This window comes from Ooceraea biroi, chromosome 11 (genome assembly GCF_003672135.1).
Source record: "Ooceraea biroi isolate clonal line C1 chromosome 11, Obir_v5.4, whole genome shotgun sequence".
Classification (NCBI taxonomy): Eukaryota; Metazoa; Arthropoda; class Insecta; order Hymenoptera; family Formicidae; genus Ooceraea; species Ooceraea biroi.
The window spans coordinates 281,517-301,883 of NC_039516.1; the positions used below are offsets into that span (position 1 = coordinate 281,517).

General features: G+C 37.9%; 1 protein-coding gene across 1 annotated transcript; it reads right to left on the reverse strand.

Moving 5' to 3' along the window:
- Positions 1 to 12,266: 12,266 nt before the first annotated feature.
- On the reverse strand, positions 12,267 to 12,792 carry LOC105287209. Its single transcript, XM_011352719.2, has 2 exons — positions 12,631 to 12,792; positions 12,267 to 12,503 (listed from the first exon to the last, which is right to left on the reverse strand). Exons 1-2 carry the CDS (start codon positions 12,790 to 12,792, stop codon positions 12,267 to 12,269), a joined length of 399 nt encoding a protein of 132 aa, XP_011351021.2.
- Positions 12,793 to 20,367: the final 7,575 nt, after the last annotated feature.

The following is a 20,367-nucleotide window of genomic DNA, read 5'->3' on the forward strand; positions in this document are numbered from 1 at the left end:
CAACACTTTCTCGGCAACTCGCGCGCGTGAATGAGATGATGAGAAATTATTGTATGATTACTAATTATTTACCATATTGATTAATATTATTCACCATAGTATTATTTAATATTTTCGTGCTATCTTTTCCACACCACTTTGCAGTAGATAGCATGGTGCGTTTTTTTAAAGTGGTTTCCCCAATAGGCCTAATCCACTCTAACTAATTAATGTAAGAATTGTTCGAAGTGCCGTCCTCCTTCTCATACACAGATTTCGGCTCTTCGAGTAATATTGCGCGTCGCACGATGCACCATGTCCGGCGTGATGGTATCGAAGGCCGCAACAATAGCTTCACGAACTTCTTGTTCCGTACCATCACGTCGGTCCTCTATCGCAGTTTTAATGTACCCCCATACAAAATAATCGAGTACATTTAAATCAGGCGACCGTACCGGCCAGATGATTGGGCCAACTCGACCCATCCACCTGTCCGGAAAACGCGCGTCTAAAAGATTCCGTACTTGCCTGCTAAAATGTGCAGGAGCTCCATCGTGTTGAAAAATCAACTCCGCCCGTACGTCGAGAGGGACATCTTCAAGAAGAGCTGGAAGTTGATTTGCGAGGAACTCTGCGTATAATTGCCCGGTTAGCCTGGGCGGAAGGAAGTATGGACAGATCTGAGAATTATCAAGAAACGTTAGTAGATAAGTGCGGAAGAAAATTAGCTGAAATACAAGGTGCACTCACCACTTGATCTCCAATCATGCCGGCCTAAACATTTATGACCCAACGGCGCTGAAATGCGCCTTGTCGAACAGCGTGCGGATTTTCTTCTTCCCAACGTACGAAGTTGTGAGAGTTAAACACCCCGTTCGGTGTGAAGGTGGCCTCGTCCGTCCACAGGATGCGGTCGGGGAAAGAAATATTCCGCCGACACTGCGCGAGGAACCCTACATGCATTTTATTGAGAATTAACACGAATGCACAACAAATACTGTAAATGTTAAATAAGAGTAACGAAAATACCTTCACAGAAGAAGATGCGCGGTTGTGCATCTCCGGGAAGAAGTTGCTGCACACGTTGATAGTGGTAAGGTCTTAGACCACTACGCCGTAATGTACGATGCACCAAACTGTTGGAAATTCCAAGTGCACCAGCAACGCGACGCACGCTGTTTCTGGGATTTCGTTCGAATTCCCATAAAATCCGTTCTTCTGTACGAACGTCGTGACGCATTACTGCACCGGGTCATACGCGATTTGGAACGACGGATCCGGTTTCCCGTAATCGCTGGATACAGCGCGTAAGTGTTACGTACGACGGATGTACACGGTCAGGAAATCTTTCCGCGTAAAGACGTACCGCGGCATTTCCGTTTTCACCCGCCATCCCATACGTTATCACCATATTGGTGTATTCCCTCGCGGAGAACTGGGCCATCATGCAACAATAGCTCGATTTGTCTCGTACGGAATCAAATCGTGCACTGCAGTGTAAGCGTCGAAGACGAGAACGGCGACATAAACAATTGACGATCGCAAACAGTCGACAAAAGCCGCCAGTGCAGGAAGAAAGACATTCCGTACCTGCGGTTCAATTTTTTAACTACACAAACAAGGTTTTTACCCTTGTGTGAAACACCCTGTATACATAAATAATTTAGGGCGTCCTTATAACAATATATTTTATGTACACCGTTGCATTAAGGAGATCAATTAGATATAGGAGCATTTTAAATTTTTTGAATACAATAAAATTTTGTTATAAACAAACAAATTTTATAATAACAATCACATTTATAATAAATTCAGTTATACGATTATATAGTCGTTTGTGAGTATAACAAAACATATAGGAACATTTAAGGGCATTTGTTATGAAAAAACCATTAGTCATTGTTTATAACAATTGAAGGAATGAAGTTAGATGAATAAAAAGTATGTAATAATCATTCATGGACCATATCAAGGAATCGTACGACTTTGAAATTGTGAAATTGTTGAAATTTTAATTTGTTAACTAAGCGATGAAAATCTTAACCATTGAGAAATAATTTTTTATAACTATATAGCGATATTGTGGGTAATAAGAGGAACCCAACGGTACCATCAAATTTATGAAAAACCCATTAATTTAGAAATGACCAACAACTTTCGTTGAGCACCATTTTTCGTCAGTCTGATGGTACCTGTTGAAAAATTTTCGTTTTAACATTATTACTTTACGAGATATTGCAAAAATTGAAAAGTTACTATTCATTAAACAAATATATATTATTTTTCAATACGTTTGGTGTAAAAGATTTTAATAAATTATCAGTAGTTCAAAAGTTATATGAATTTAAACAAATTAAGTTAAAATCAGTTAATTAATAAATAATTAACTACGAATAACAAAAAACCAATGCGTAAAGCATATAAATCATTTAATATAAGCATTTGATTATTATACTATTAGTTATTAGCTCGCTGTGGCATTATAGTTCATTATTCATTTAATAAGAGTAATTATTTAAATATACCATCATTAATATTCATATAACATTTAGTTAATCAGTTAAAATATATGAATGATTATTAATTTGTAGAATAAAGAACATTATAATAATGCGTTAAATTGTAAATTTAAGCATTTAGTTATTTCATATGGATTGTAGCGTTTACAACATTTCGTACGCTTTGTAACGTTTTGAACGCTTCGTAATGTTTTGAATAATTCGTAACGTTTTGAACACTTTAAAGTGGTTGGGGGCTTCATACGCTTTGTAACATTAAGTTGCTAATTTGTGGAGTAAGAAACATTTATAATGCATTAAATTGCAATGCTATTTTAATATTACTTGTACTAGATCGCTATTGAATTATTAATTCATTATTTTATTTAGTGGAAGGTATTATACTGACTAGCATTTATATAACAACTAATCAATAGGTTAAGGTATATGAATAATTATTAAAAGGAAACGCTACAATAGTGCGTTAAAGTATAATACATAAAGTTACTTTAACATTAATTAACTGAATGCATTAAATTATTATCCAGAGGTACAAGAGACCTTATAAATAATTAATGCATAAGGTTAAATTAATAACTTTAATATTTCATTTGTTGAGATTGAATAATACAGTGGACGAAGTGTTAATTGAAGATTATTTCATTGACAGGAAATATCATTTATAACTTAGTATCATTATTGGTTGATTCGTACTACTACCATTTAAGGTTTTACTTCTTTACTTGCTATGTGCTCCTGTTACTAATACTTTATATTTCTTCATATTTTTAATATTAAGGGGATCCTGGAGGTGCTAGTGAACTATTTTTTCACTAGCTCTCGTAACAGCTAGAGTCCTAAATAATCAGAGAAGCGCAATCGTTACCCCCTCCATGCTTCTCATGGTCGCCATGTTGGGCCCACAGCTGTCCATATGTACACAAACGCAGTTTGTCTATTTCGTGCAAGGTTACAGCCTACTGTCACTAAAAGGAATTCCAATAAGTAACAAAGAAAATGTTGACAAATCTAATTATTGTGTCACTGTTTAGATATATTTAGGATAACTTTTATAATCATATATTTTATATCATAGGCCTTGTTTACACCCAGCCGTCCAATCCCGATTCACTTCACTCCAAAGTGAATCGGGATTGGACGGTTGGGTATAAACAAGGCCATAGTTGTAATATTTTCTTTAAAATAAATGACAATCGTACATAATTTGTTTAGTACTATTTTATTTATATCAGTCTTGTTACAACATAAATATTTATTCTTATCATAATATAAATACATAATATATATTTGTTAACAGTTGTTTCAAAGCTATTATGAAATCGGAAATAACGTTTCGACAGCTTAGAGATACTCTAAAAACAATAACGAATGTTAAAATTATAAACTTCATGGTCGAACAACTGCAGTATGTATGGGATGGAACACATATACCAACCTGCCACAATATCACTCACAAAATAATAACTCGATTTGTTACAATGAGATTTAAAATGTATGGTTTGCATCAGAATCAGTTTTCCCAAGAAAATAAAAAGTGCACCTACAATAGTAAGACCATGGCTATGCATGCCATTCTTCAATGAAAGAAAACACATGACAAAATATTATATGACAAAATCGACTATGTTCATATAATATTTTGTCATGTGTTTTCTTTCATTGAAGAATGGCATGCATAGCCATGGTCTTACTATTGTAGGTGCACTTTTTATTTTCTTGGGAAAACTGCTTCTGATGCAAACCATACATTTTAAATCTCATTGTAACAAATCGAGTTATTATTTTGTGAGTGATATTGTGGCAGGTTGGTATATGTGTTCCATCCCATACATACTGCAGTTGTTCGACCATGAAGTTTATAATTTTAACATTCGTTATTGTTTTTAGAGTATCTCTAAGCTGTCGAAACGTTATTTCCGATTTCATAATAGCTTTGAAACAACTGTCAGACACTTTATATAAAGTATTATCTTTATAACTATGTAAATTAGTAACAAAGTCATATGGATGGTTATTAGGACCTTGCCACAATACAGCATTAAAACAAATATCACAGATATTGCAATTTTTTGTAATACTACATATCACAGCCCCCAGCTATATCATAAATGATTGGCCATTCCCACTTATCTAACAAGTTTAAATGAAAATCTTGAAGTTTAGGTACATGAATAGCTGAGGCTTCCATGAATGTCTCAATCTCTTTTTCTTGGCATTTTGCAAGTGCGAATTGTTGTGACACGTGTAAGAAATTACCTGTAATCATCTCTACTTCATTCTCTGAAATGTCAGCGTCATAATTGCTTAATTTGGAGCAAGAAGAAATTTGTGTCATAGTGATGAGTTTTAAATTTTGCTTTACTTGCAATGCATTCGGGGTAGGCGTTTTAAAACGGATTAGCGAAAATAAATTTTCCAAGCAATCCTGTGTAAAGCGTCCAGTCAGAACAAACTTATAATCCCGTTTGTTTAGAAGAAAATCTTGCAGGTGCAAAATGCTCTCAGTGGCCATGATGACACCAGACTGCATTGGTTTCCAATGTCCCTTTTCCCCAATACTCATTTTTTGAAAAATATTAAGAGTCTTTTTAAGATGATGTATTGCTTTGTTATAATCTTCGATATTTTTTTTACTAAGAACTAAGGATCTCTTTCGGTTTGTTATGAGGGCAAACCATTGGCTGACGAGATTAATAAAAAATGCTGTAGTTTCAATAACAGAATTATTAGTACTTTTGGCTAAAAGTCAATCCAGCCTCAGTTCTTGAATTGAAAACTGCTCGTGTAGTAGAAACTTTCATTTTATTATATTAATTTTCACAGTGCAAGTTATTTTTAAGTCTAAAGGCGATCTTTAGTTCACAGTTATTCTTATGGTTTACAAGTTTATCCAAATGTTGCATTTCAACTAATGGATGACAAAGATTTTCAGACTCACAAATATCTTGAGAAAAACTGATAATTTTATTGCTTTCCAGCATAGAATTAATATTTTTGAAAACATGTATACAGGATCTGGAATAAAAAATAATTTATCTTTTGTCCTAATTGGATGTTGAATAGAAACATTTATATGATGTCTTGAGCAACCGACGTTAAAAGCATTCCACATAGCTCTATTATCTGTACCAATATCACTGGATTACTGCGTGAACTTGGAAACCAATGCTTTCTGATTTTTCGATAATATTTAGGATGATATTTTTTAATGCTGAACCAGTTGGATTTACTTCGCTTTGCTTATATTTTATATCAATAGATTTAGTAAAGTAATAGGCCACGGTGTATTTCCAACGAGTTGTTAAACCTGCCAGTAGAATTACTAAAACTTTAGTAGCTATTCCAGAATGCGTAGGAAAAGTACAAGTTCCAATAAACTTTTGAGTAGATGGATCAAACATCTCAGCAGCCTTGATGGCCATTTCATCCATTACTATTACACAGTCTTTTTCTTGGAGTTGCAATTGTTTTACTTCATATTCTAGCATATTGAATACCTCTTCAAGAATATTACTCTCAAATTGTACATGTTGTAACTTACTCTGAAGAGTTCGTATACTAGGATAAATTGGAAGGTGTTTTAAAAAAGCCATATAACCATGAATTCCCCATTTGAACTTTAATTCTAAAGCATCCCTTATTGTTGGAAGACTCCATTTTAAACCATGATTGGATTTCCTAGTCAAAGCCCGAATCTGATCTGGTCGTAATTTTGTCGATACAGCTGCATGACTTTTGAAAATTTTGTAATCTTTTTAAACGTATTTTCTCTGCCGTGTACTGTTTTTTTAGTTTCTTTATACAGTTTAGTTATATTTTAGACACTCATATTTGTTGCAGCAACTTGTTTCTGAAGTCTTTCAATGATAATATTCTTTTCTTCCAATTCTTTGAGTAATAATTCTACTGTTTCTGACTGGGCACGGAGTTCTGCAATTTCTTCTTGACTTTCCTTTGCATTTTCTGACTGGGCACGGAATTCTGCAATTTCTTCTTGACTTTCGCGTTCTTCTGTAGTAGGTGCATCCAACTAAAACAGAATGCACGTATAAAATGTATATTACATTTATATACAAACCTACAATAATTTTATATAAACCTGCAAATAGTGATAACAATGCATCTGTACCTGAACACTGTGACTATTTCCGTCATCAGAGTTTTGTACCACCGATGATTCTATGTTTAAAAATGGATGTTCAGTCGATGGTACTGAACAATTTGTATCATTACTATATCTTATTTCTGTGTCATTGTATACGATTTGTTTTTGTACCTTCTTGAAGAGTGTGGTGGTCTGAAAAAAGTGGAAAATATATTATTTTCACAAAAAGTAACTATTTTAGCACAAAAGTTGATAACTTACTTTATTATAGATTAAGCCGTGTGTATGATCATCATATGTATTGTGGCGATTGCATCGCCGCAGACCCAGAAATTAGAAAGACGCGACCCAACGTATCATGATACACATATACACGCACATATACATACGCGTACATACGGGTACAGAGACAACAACAGAAGTCGAGACTGGCGAGCAAACAAGCAGAAGTTCATTCGACCGGTATATCTCAGCGAGAGCGGGCGCGTTCAACGGATGTATTCGGAATTGAGATTTACAATAAATTTCGGACGGACTCTCAACGCAAAATTAACATTTTCTTCTTTTGTTACACCCGGACACATTATTCTCCTGACACACAAAACACAGATAACCAAAGTGGTGACCCCGACGTGATCTCATCGAGGAAACCGTCCGCGACAAAGACATTATTTTTTATCATTTTTGTTGACGACCATTTTCTTTTTTTATTATTTTTCGTGACGGACAAAACCGGTCGACGCGAGTCAGATATTATTTTATTTACGGGACTATAATTTTATTCGAACTGACGACCCGTGGAAAATAAGTGACCAGTGCCCTCGTGACGTGATATCGCATCCATGGTGGTTACGCGCGAACAAAGCGCAGTGGTCCAGCAGGCCGTGGAGCAGCAGCGACAGCAGGCAGAGCGGGAGACTCAATCGCTCGATCAGCAGGGACCATTGCTGCAATTCGCAATGCCGGTGCAACCAGCGGCAGTGGAACAGCCGCCGGGCCTCCTGATGCCTGGCCCCGAGGTGAGCCGTGTAGGAATGAGAATGCCGGAATTCACGCCGGCGGATCCGGAGCTGTGGTTCAGCATCGTGGACCGTAGTTTTCAGGCCGCCGGAATTACAACCGACGCAACAAAATTCGGTTACGCGTTGACGGCAATCGGTCCACGCCATACAACAGAAGTCCGCGATATAATTATGAATCCGCCTGCCGAACGTGCGTACGAGGTGCTAAAGACCGAGCTTATTAAACGTCTCAGCTTGTCACAGGAGCATAAGACGCGGAGGCTCCTCGAGCACGAAGAGATAGGCGATAGGAAGCCATCGCAGTTCCTTCGACACCTTCGTATCCTCGCCGGGAACGTGGTTGGCGACAGAGTTTTACACACAGTTTGGTTGAGTCGATTACCGACGTACATCCAGCCGCATTTAGTGACGCGAATGACTGATTCGAACGATCAATTGGCGGACATCGCTGATGCGATCGTAGAGGCAACTCGGGCGCCGGCATCTCAGGTAGCCGAAACGGCGCATCAGCCAGCACCACTGGGAGTGAGCGATCCCGTTTCTCTCGAGGCGAAAATGGAGATACGATTGGCACAGATGAGACTCGCGCTGCAACAGGAGATGACGGAACAGCTGAATGCCATACGGAGATCGATCGAGGCCATAGGAGACAGCAGACCCCACAGGGAGCGTAGTCGCGAGAGGAGTTACTCGCACTCGCGGACATGCGTCGGATGGATCTTGCTGGTACCATTGGAAATTCGGGTCGCAAGCCCGTCGTTGCGAGGCACCCTGTTCCGTGCAGCCGGGAAACGGACAGTCCGGTCGTCAGTAGCGGCGAACGAATCGGGACCGTGGACTCGCCGCCTTTTCGTGACGGACGCGGAGTCGAATATTAGTTTTTTGATCGACACGGGCGCGGACCTCTGCGTGCTCCCTCGGAGGCTGGTTCGAGGGCCACGTCAGAGGTCCACCTACGAACTCTCCGCGGCAAATGGAACTGTTATTCATACGTACGGGACACAGGCATTGACATTGGACCTTGGCCTACGCAGAACTTTTTCGTGGCGTTTTGTGATCGCGGATGTCTCGAAACCGATAATCGGCGCTGACTTTCTTGCGCACTACTGACTTTTGGTCGATGTACGAAATTCGCGTTTGGTTGACCAGATCACGAACTTAACCGCACCCGGGCGTTGTGTGCAGTGCAGCGCTCTCAGCATAAAAACGGTTACCGGAGCTACACAGTACCATAAGTTGTTGGAGCAGTTTCCGGATATCACACGGCCGGAAGGACGTCCTCGGGAGATCAAGCACCTCACGCAGCATTATATTGAGACTACACCGGGACCGCCTGTCGTGTGCAAGCCGCGCAGACTGGCGCCGGATCGCTTGACGGTGGCGAAAAAGGAGTTCAGGAAGATGGTGGAGCTTGGAGTAGCACGACCGTCCAAGAGTTGTTGGTCTTCGCCTTTGCATTTGGTACCGAAGAAAGGCGAGGAATGGAGACCGTGCGGTGACTACCGGGCGTTGAACGCACGCACGGTGCCGGATTGTTATCCCGTGCGTCACATTCAGGATTTTGCGCAGAACCTCCAAGGAAAGACGATTTTCACTACTCTCGATCTGGTCCGAGCATACCACCAAATCCCGGTGGCAGAGAATGACATACCGAAAACCGCCATAACGACGCCATTCGGCATGTTTGAATTTCCATACATGTCGTTTGGATTGCGGAACGCGGCACAGACTTTCCAACGTTTTATCGACGAGGTACTGCGCGATCTCGATTTTTGTTATCCATATATAGACGATATCATTGTAGCATCATCAACACCGGAAGAGCATGTGGAGCACCTGCGCGCGCTGTTCAGCAGGCTACAAGAGTATGGAGTAGTTATCAACCCCACGAAGTGTGTGTTCGGACGAGCAGAGGTAGTGTTCCTGGGCTATTTGGTGTCCGGAGAAGGGACTCGACCGCTGCCAGAACGAGTGACGTCGATCCAGGGTTATCCGATGCCGAAGACAGCTAAAGATCTCCGGAGGTACCTCGGCATGGTAAATTTCTATAGACGATTTCTGCCGAGAACTGCTGAAATATTAGCACCTCTTAACGATCTACTGCAGGGCAACCCGAAAGGAAAGGCGCCGTTGGAGTGGACGCCGCAAGCACGAAGGGCGTTTGATGCAACCAAAGAGACGTTAGCGGGAGCGGCTCTTTTGGCGCATCCGAAGGTCGGTGCAGAACTCGCACTATTTACGGATGCGTCCGACCACAGCATCGGAGCAGCGCTTCAGCAAAAGAGAGACGGCGGCTGGGAACCATTGGCGTTTCATTCAAAAAAACTGAGCCCGGCCGAGACTAAATATAGCGCCTATGATAGAGAGCTGTTGGCGGTGTACCTGGCGGTAAAGCATTTCAGACACATGTTGGAAGCACGAAACTTCACCATTTACACGGACCACAAACCGCTGATTTTTGCGTTCCGCCAGAAGCCAGAAAAATGCACTCCACGGCAGTTTCGCCACTTGGATCTGATTGGACAATTTACAACGGACATCCGGCACGTAACAGGCGAACAAAATATCGTGGCAGATACACTGTCGCGAGTAGAGGAAATTAAGTCACCTCTGGACTACGCTGCTTTGGCGGAGTCACAGAGGGACGACGAGGAACTGGAGGACTACCGGAATCGAGAGACTGGTCTGCGACTAGAGAAAGTGAGGATCCCCGGAACGAACTTCGACGTATTTTGTGACACGGCAACGACGACGCCACGACCATTCCTGACGAGGCCCTTCCGACGAGCTGCTTTCGACTCGGTGCATAACTTGGCGCACCCAGGGATTAAATCGACGGGCAGGCTGGTGGCGCAGCGCTACGTCTGGCCGTCGATGAACGCTGACTGCCGAGTATGGGCGCGAACTTGTGTGCCATGCCAGAAATCTAAAATATCGCGGCATGTCTCAGCACCGCTCGGAAGATTCGTCGCTCCGTCAAGCAGATTCGAGCATGTGCATCTTGATATTATATTGATGCCCGTTTCAAAAGGAAAACGATACTGTCTGACGTGTGTGGACAGGTTCACGAGATGGCCAGAGGCATTCCCCATGCGAGACCAGGAGGCAGAGACGGTAGCAAAGGCTTTCTACCGGGGCTGGATATGCAGATTCGGAGCGCCATTACGAGTGACTACGGACCAAGGGCGCCAGTTCGAGTCCAGGCTGTTCCGGCAGCTAAACGAACTTACCGGTACACAGCACCTGAGAACGACCGCATACCACCCGCAGGCGAACGGTATGGTCAAACGTTTCCATCGGCAATTGAAAGCGGCAATCAGATGTCACGGAAGCAGCCGGTGGACGGAGGTGTTGCCTACGGTGCTGCTAGGAATCCGGGCAGCTTGGAAAGACGATCTGCAGGCAACCACGGCAGAACTGGTATACGGACAGACAGTGAGGCTCCCAGGACAATTTCTGAGTCGGCAGATGATGTCCGATGAGGACAACGCCGCTGACTTTGTCAGAACGCTCTGTGGCCACTTCGAGGAGATACGTCCGGTTGACGGTACCCGGCACCGGGGAACGTCGACCATTCGTCTATAAAGACCTAGCAACGACCGAGCAGGTATTCGTTCGGCATGACGGGCCGAAAATTATGTTACAGGCACCATATGATGGACCGTATACAGTAGTCAGACGAGGAGATAAGGTGTTTGTTGTTCTCATTCAAAGCAAGGAGGTGAACATTACCGTGGATCGTTTGAAGCCCGCTTATATATTAGTAGAGACCGAGGACGCAGCAGGGCATCACACGGAGGACAACAGCCTTGAAAAGCCTGTAAACACGGTACCTCTTCAAGAGCGCAACGGCGAGAGAAGAACGGCGTCGGGGAGAAGAGTTCGATTCCCCGATCGCTTTCAGGCGGGCCTATGACGAGCATACGCGAACAATATTCATTATTTATTATTTATTATTGTTTAGTGTTATTTATTGTTATTTATTATTATTCATTTACATTTTTACAAAATTGACATGTTATACGAGCAGCCCGGCGACGACATATATATATATTTATTTATTTCATTTTATTTTATGTATATCGACGGAATTTTAGACAACTCTTGACTCAACTGACTCTCGAGCACGTAACGTTGTAACGAAGACGATTGGCAGATGTTATGAAGCAACTTGACATAGCCGGCATTTAAATCGTTCGCATTAAATGACTCACGATGAGGCGTACTGTGGATAGCCAGCGAAACGTGTTATTCTTTTAGCTTTCTTTTCTCTCTATCGGCGGATTTCTTTCGTGCGTCATAGTGGTTGCATGTGCCCGTTATGTATCGTGCTATCAGCATAGCACTGGCAGGGGGGTATTGTGGCGATTGCATCGCCGCAGACCCAGAAATTAGAAAGACGCGACCCAACGTATCATGATACACATATACACGCACATATACATACGCGTACATACGGGTACAGAGACAACAACAGAAGTCGAGACTGGCGAGCAAACAAGCAGAAGTTCATTCGACCGGTATATCTCAGTGAGAGCGGGCGCGTTCAACGGGTGTATTCGGAATTGAGATTTACAATAAATTTCGGACGGACTCTCAACGCAAAATTAACATTTTCTTCTTTTGTTACACCCGGACACATTATTCTCCTGACACACAAAACACAGATAACCAAAGTATGATTCTTTTGGTTTTCTTATTAATATTTGTTATGTCTTGAAAAGGTTGTGTATTTTGTCGGAATCTTCGTACAAGTTTTATGTTATAAAGATTCTCGCCATCTTCAATTTGTTTAGGTTGCAAGGAGGGAATGGCACATGTTTTAAGCCTTCGATTTTCCTGCCTTGTGTGCACATAATCCTCAGGAACAAAATGTAACTGTGACAAGAACAGGAACAAAATGTAAACGTGACAAGAACTTAAAAGTACATGATAAACAAACACATGGGAGGGGGGGGAATATTTCAACGAAAATTTATAAATTATAAAATAAATTATAAAATACCTCACACACTCTGCTATTAGATTTCAGATTCCAACCAGGCCTGTTCAGAGTAGTCCAAAAAACCCAAGCATTTTGCTGTTCCACATGTTTTGGAAATCCATGCATACATACTCCTTGACCTTCTGTTATTTTACAACCGAATACTTCACACACTCTGATCATGTTGATTCATATTCATAGGATAATGCTTCATTAGTCACGGAATATTGATTTCTGCAAAGATGATAAATTTAATAAGTATATAATCATATGTAATGATAAAATTCTCATTCGACACATTAAACAGTAAATAGCAATAGTATAGGTTATGGTATGATCTAAATCTAACTTACGCAACATGTATATCTAAGATATCTGAAAAACGTCTCAAGGATATCTAAAATGTATTTTATTGGAAAAAAATATTATAACTATAATTTTTGTTCACTTACGGTACGCCGGTTGCGGTTAGTTTCCCAACAGAAAGTATTACGGGCTCAACATGGTGGTCAGCCAATCAGCAAGTGAGACGCCGATTGCGCTTCTCTGATTATTTAAGACTCTAGTAACAGCGACTAGAGACACTAGAAGTAAGAGTCTGGACAATCTTTGGTTTTGAAGCAAAATGGCGTCGACAGTTACCGACTGTGGAGAGTAGGATACGTTCAGTTATTCACTGGCAGTCACAGAGATTGACGAAATTGATATTATACCACGTGTAAGTAACTATTATACCATGAATTAAATGTAATGTTAATATTAAATGAACTCGTTATATTGTGACGTCCTGGCGTCCACCTCACACCCATTTTTAATTTTTTTATTTGCAATATTAATTATTAATGTATAACCGCTGATAGTTATTTTTGAGCGCCATCAATAATTACCATTTTTGCTTCACTACTTATTATTAACCACAAGCTTACGTACAGTAGTCTGTTATTAACCTAACCAAGAATATTATTTACTTAGCAACCTAACCGACACATTTATTATGTTAAAAGCTTTAGCTTGATACTAGTTTTAATATAAAAATATATGAAGTAATAATATTAACATATATAAAGGGAAAGGAAAATATTAAAAGCACAAAAACAATATAAATGTATAACTTAGTTATTATGCTTTATGATAGATTTATTTAATGAATATAGTCACGTATATATATATATATTATCTGAAACGTAAAAACACAAAAACATACATAAAATCAGTAAAATATATAAAAACAGTTTTATATGTTCAAGCAGTTAAATAAAATAATTTTGAAACATTTATCATTAATAATTTGATAGATTTATAATATAATATTACGAGATTGGTAATATTTAAGATTGTTTGAATTGTAATACCATGAAGGTTTTTGTAGGTGTAGCAAAACCATTGAGCTACTTAATATTGTTTATTATATAGAAAGTATTAATGTGAGTTGTAATAATTGAAAGAATTGGTTTGGAAATATATCTTATTATATGGTTATATGGCCATTAATAAGTATTACAAATTTGGCTTAATACATTTGGGTTATTGACAGGATAAAATATTTAATTATTTTTTATAACAAAGAAACAAATGGATTTGAAATGGATTTTATTATACTATAGTAAAGTCCTTTGCAACTAGGTAATTTTCGTTAAAACCAATAGGGTCGGTTATTATAAAAAAACGGGAAAAATCAATTAGTTATTTAAGACAAGAGTAAAAATAATGCCGGCGGAATTGAGTTTTATTAAGTGACGGTGTAGCTTTGATAGTTATTATAATTTACGGAGACATTTGGTGTTGATTGTTGTACAAGGATATAAGTTGTCATTAATAACAATTAAAAAGGTAAATTTTGGAATTAATTTTATTATACAATGAAATAGTTTTTGTGAGTGTAGTAAATTGTATTACCACATTTGAAATGATTTATCGTATAAAAAATTAAAGATTATTTTATTAACATAAAAGGAGAAACATTTTATAAGTAAAAGAATGTAGAATATTTGTCTACAATCTTAGTCAAAAAGAAGTACGTATTTAAAGTTACGAAATTCAATAAAATTTTACTAAATTTTTTGGGTCTAAAATTTGAACCGTAAGGAAATAATTTGTTATAATTATATTGAAGCATCTAGGTCATAAGAGGAAACTAATAGGGACCTCAGATTTTGAAAATAATCATTTTTACGGAAGTGACCAACAACTTTTGGGAATCATCATTTTTAGCTAGGCTGATGGTACCTGTGATGAAATTTTTCTTATCGCACCACGGGATCATTGAGAAACCACCAAAATTGCAAAGTCACTATTTGTTAAACAAATCAGCGTTATTTTTCAATATTTATAGTGTAGAAAGTTTTAATGAAATATTAATAGTTTAGAAGTTACAAAGTTGAAAACAATTAAAGTCAAAATCAATTAGTGAACAATTTAATATAAAAGGAAATAAGGTGTTTAACCCAAAAATATTAAGAAAAGAATAAATCGTTAATTAATTATGAATAAAAGTATATTACACATGGTATTACTTTCATAGTAAGGATTATTGAATTTATTTAATGGAATATTTTATGTTTCTGAGCATTACTTTAAGTATATAATTATTACGCATTTAATCCGTTAATAATTAAGTATATTAACAACACCATATACGAACACACTTATATATGTGCATATAACCCATAAAAGAATTATTGGTTATTTAAGATTTTATGAATTAATTAAGACTAATATTGTATTGGAACAATAATTTTATAAGGTTTAATTATAATATTAAACCCGGCACACCAATAGTTGCTTTATTACTAATTTTATAATAACCAAAGAATAGACGTGCAAGTACATACACGTGTATATCTATATATATAGGTATCCCTATATATATAAGACAATTATTGGTTGAGTGAGATTTTATAAGTTTATTAGAATGGAATCTTGAAATAATAATTTTAGATGATTTAATTACATTATTAAAGGCTCATGATACCAATAATTGATTTCACAATAATTTACGATGATTATTATTTAACTGAGTGCGTTATATTATTAAGTAGACGTATGCAAGGTCTTATAATAATTCATGCATAAGACTAGGAGCATATAAAATGCATATGTCAAGCGTTATAATTTTAAGAAATAAATTTGTGAGCATTACAGAATTATTTGAATATTAATTTGAATAAGACAGTGAACATAGCGTTAAGTAACAAAGGAATGAAGATTTAAATTCACGAAGGAATATTATTTCATGATGACTAATTGTAAAAGACGGTGACTTGTCGGCACCTGATTGAAATAATAATCCAAGACCGCTGTCTTAATCAAAGGTTGAATAGATATATCGAGCAAGACATATCGGCAGGAAGTTGCAGCTGCCATTTGATTCGGAGAAACTCCGGTTGATTAAAAAGCATAACAGATGAGCGATAATTCTGTACTGAGAATTTCATGTTGAACTTACGCGTCAAAATACGTTTATCTTTTGTAAGCGTTGAGCTCACCGTTGAGTTCATCGTCCCCACTAGACGCACCGTGAGACCAATCCCACCACTTAAGTTTTCGATCCCACCATAAGAAGCTTCGGAAACGAAGAACCAATGAGTTAAGTGGGCAGAGTCTCCCTACTATTTTAGTTTTTGCTTTAACCGTAGTGTCCCCACGCATCATAATTTTCGAGTATATAACGTGATGCAGCAGCCAGAGAATCACCTTTGGTGGACTAGACATTATAATTATTATTACTTTACATCTTTTCATTAGGACTACTATTGGAGTCGCTAGCTAGCGTAAATTCGCTAACTAAGCGTAAAATATAACGTAGAGCCAGTGAAGTTTGAGTTATTACCAAAGTCTGATTGACTTATTCTTGTGCTGCTACATCATCAAGTGCTTCCTGACCTGAGGGTTAGATTTGTGCGAACGCTTGTGAGTAGATTTATTTAATTATTTTATACTCGCTGCTCTTATGGAACGTTATACTTGTACTCCATATACATACTACACATTTTGACAGATTTATAAAGTTTCAATACATTATTATATTTACAGTTACTTAATATTTTCGAATTATAATTAGTTGTGAAACAATTACTGGCCTGAGGGTTCAGATTTATATGACATTTGCGAATAAAATTATTTCAAGTAACACATATATTCATATTGTAACCAACTTCTATATTACACTTGATTTTAGTAATAAACTTTTGATTAATTTGATTGTTCATTAAATATACCCTTCAATTATTATTGTTTAATCATTGAGAATAATGTTAATGGTACAACAGTTGCAATTAACCATAATTTAACTTTAACTTTTGTTCAGAATCGCTCGCCAGCGTAAATTCGCAGCGAAGCGTCATCCTATATTGAATATATAGTGCATGAATGCATTAATTATATCAATTTATTTGTGCGAGGCATACCCATTTATTTCAATTATATTAAAAGCGTTAAATCGCTTTTTCCCTTTGAATACCATTAACAGCGACATCATTCGCTGCGATTTATCCTTTGAAAACATTCGAGGGCGAACATTCGCCTCCATACCTGTCATATACCACGGCGTGTATAGCCGCCATTTTCTCATCCTTTAGCTCGGTATACGAACATATATGCCTCATTACACAATTAAGTCGTATTTAATATTTAAGTGAATTAAAATCAAATCATACCATTATTTGAAGGATAATTCGATTATAAACATTAATTTAACATTTGCATTACAAGTTTATTACATTTGGGTATTTAAATCAAGTAAGCATGGTAAAAAGTTCGACTCACACTAGTGACAATAGTACGACTTACGCTAGTGACAATTACGCTAGTGACAATTACGCTAGTGACAATATTAAGGAATTGCTGACTTACCATAAGGCAGTGCACGGTGAATTAATAATTTTAATTATGGTTACAGTATATCACTAACAAGATTTAAGTTTAATAAATTGCGTAATTTTCGTTTATTGTATTGTTAAGCACGAACATAGATTCATTCGTCTACCAATTCCTTATGTATACTACGTCTGACCATTTCATTATATATTCCACCTGATACATTTAATTTGGTCACAGGAGGTATATCTTATTGAATTAACGAATAAAGCATTACGAAATTATGAATAACAGTTAATAACGAATTAGAATCTATATTAATTTGTTTTAAATCATTATTTTATTCTTCAACTCCATCACCGTGTATGAGCATAAAAGTGCTCGTCTCCTTACCTTGTGTTACATTCCACTTATAAAGAAAGGCATAGTAACCTGCCTACTTTTCTTTTGAGATATTTTATTTTATTCAATCCTTTGCATATGAGCAATATTATTGCCCATCCTTTTCATTTTTCCATTAGTAAGAGCGAAGTGACGCCTTATTTCCATATTATACTACTGTCACACACTACACAGCGACATTACGCTATGATTTTCTTTTCAATATTTTCCTATTTTTATACCATAATTTTGTTGAAGAATTAAAAGAGATAATAATTTAAATTCAGTTTTCATTTATTAGATAATAGGGAGATACCAAGTTACAATCAATATTGGTTACAATATTTTCCTTTTGACAATCACGATTTCATCACCGTAAGAGTTAATCGCAAGCTCTCTCCATTCCCGGGTAAAGTCGGTGTATGCAGATTGACCCATAATCAAAAGAGAGCACCTGAAATCAAATCACCTGAGGGATAGATTTGGGACAGGTACCTGATCGTCTACATTCTCACTTCCCCGGACGTGACAATATAATGTCAGCGGTTATATTTTGTCCAGAATTTCTAAGACGAATGTTATTTGCATTAATTGGTTAGAATCTGCAGGATCAAAAACGTATGATCCTACTATAAAATTTTCCAAATTAGTACAGCTTAAGTGTTATAGGACAAATACATTATTTTTTGTCAACAATGCAACATTTAATTATTTTTACCAGATGGAAGTCATCTTTCGACGATACATTCCATATTTAAAAAATGTTAACTATGACTTGATTACATTTTTCATTGATAAAATGGCACATCTGCACTGTAATGTACTTAAATCCTGTCATAATATTTCAGATGTAATAATAAAACGCTTTAGATTTAGGATTAAAATAGAATGCGCAAAAGGGCGTTTAAAAACACCTGTATTTAATAGCTTAACAATGGCAAGGCATTCTATTGTTAAATAAACATATTATTTTATGTTGTTAGTAGTATGTTATTTATTTCTCAAATCCAAACCTTGCCACGCGCTCATGGTGTATGAAGTGATGTGATAGCATTGATTGGTTCCGCCATTTTGCTTCAAAGCAATCTACGGCCAATGAAAACTTTGACAAGATTGTCCAGACTCTTACTTCTAGTGTCTCTAACAGCGACCGTCCGCTAGCGACACCACCGACAGACTTGAGAATTGCCGACATGTCGGGAAGACGTGAATAATGTTGGGAGACTTCTCACAGTCCAGTTGACGTTCCAAATGCTTCAAAACATTATTTCGATAATATACGGTAATGCTTCGGTGTGCGGTAATGCACGCAGTGTCATTTCCTTTTTGTTATAACGAAAAGTTGCAACGAGAAGTACAAGAAATGACACGACATGTAAAACAAATGTTTTATATATACATATGTATAAACGTACGTATATATACATATATGTAATATACTAATTATTAGGTTGGTCAAAAAGTCTTTTCGTATTTTATGTAAAAAGGAAACACTTGTTTTTCACAAAACGCACTTTTATTGTAATCATCAATATAGTCTCCGCCTCGTCTAATGACCTCCTCCCATCGATCTACAAGCTTGAAAATTCCCTCCTTGAAAAAGGCACTAGTCTTGGAATTAAAGAAAAAATCCAACTCTCTTTAGACTTTGTCTGCCGAAGCGATTTTTTTTCCGTTAAGAAAATTTTGCAGGGATCTAAAAAGATGATAGTCGGATGGCGCGAGGTCAGGAGAGTATGGTGGGTGCTCGAGAAGTTCCCAATTAAGCTCTCCGATTTTTCTCAACGTGAGGGCACTCACATGAGGACAAGCGTTGTCCTGGTGGAAGAGGATACCTTTACGATTGACAAGTTGGGGTCGGAGTTCCTTGAGTTTTGTCTGAACTCTTTCCAATTGCTGACAGTAGAGGTCCGTATTGATAGTTTGATCTCTTGGTAGGAGCTCATAGTAGATAATTCCGCGTACATCCCACCACACACTTAACATGATCTTCTGCCCGTGGATATTCCGCTTTGGAGTCCTCTGAGCTGAACTTCCGAACTCACACCAACTTCGTTTTCGTACCACATTATCATAAAAGATCCATTTTTCGTCGCACGTAATTAATCGATCAAGAAAAGGTTCGTTGCGATGTCGGTTGAGTAGTGTAACGCACTTGAAGATGCGATCAAGCTTATTCCTCTCGCTCAATGCATGCGGTACCCACTTGTTTAATTTTGACACAAAGCCAAGTTGGTGGAGGCTGTTGATGATGGTTCCGTGAGATACTCCGAATTCTGCCTCGAGCTCGCGAGTGGTAATATCCGGAGTTTCTTTGACTCTGCTTCGTAAGCGCGCTTTGTCGATGACCGAAGGCCTTCCGGACCTGGGCTCATCCTCCAGGTTAAAATCACCATTTCGAAATTTTTCAAACCAAAATTGGCATGACCTAACGGTAATCACATCTTGTCCAAAAACTTCACATAAATTTCGATGGGTTTGAGACGCATTCGTGCCCCTTTTAAACTCATACAACAAAATTGGCCTAATTTGCTGTTTTGAAAGCTCCATTTTGCGATTTTT

What these genes read in the sequence shown, in the direction of transcription:
- LOC105287209 (XM_011352719.2), bottom strand. Translation starts at nt 12,792, where the DNA reads ATGATCAGAGTGTGTGAAGTATTCGGTTGTAAAATAACAGAAGGTCAA. An exon ending in CTAATAGCAGAGTGTGTGAG is followed by an intron (nt 12,504 to 12,630) that starts GTATTTTATAAT and finishes TTCTTGTCACAG; the next exon opens with TTACATTTTGTTCCTGAGGA.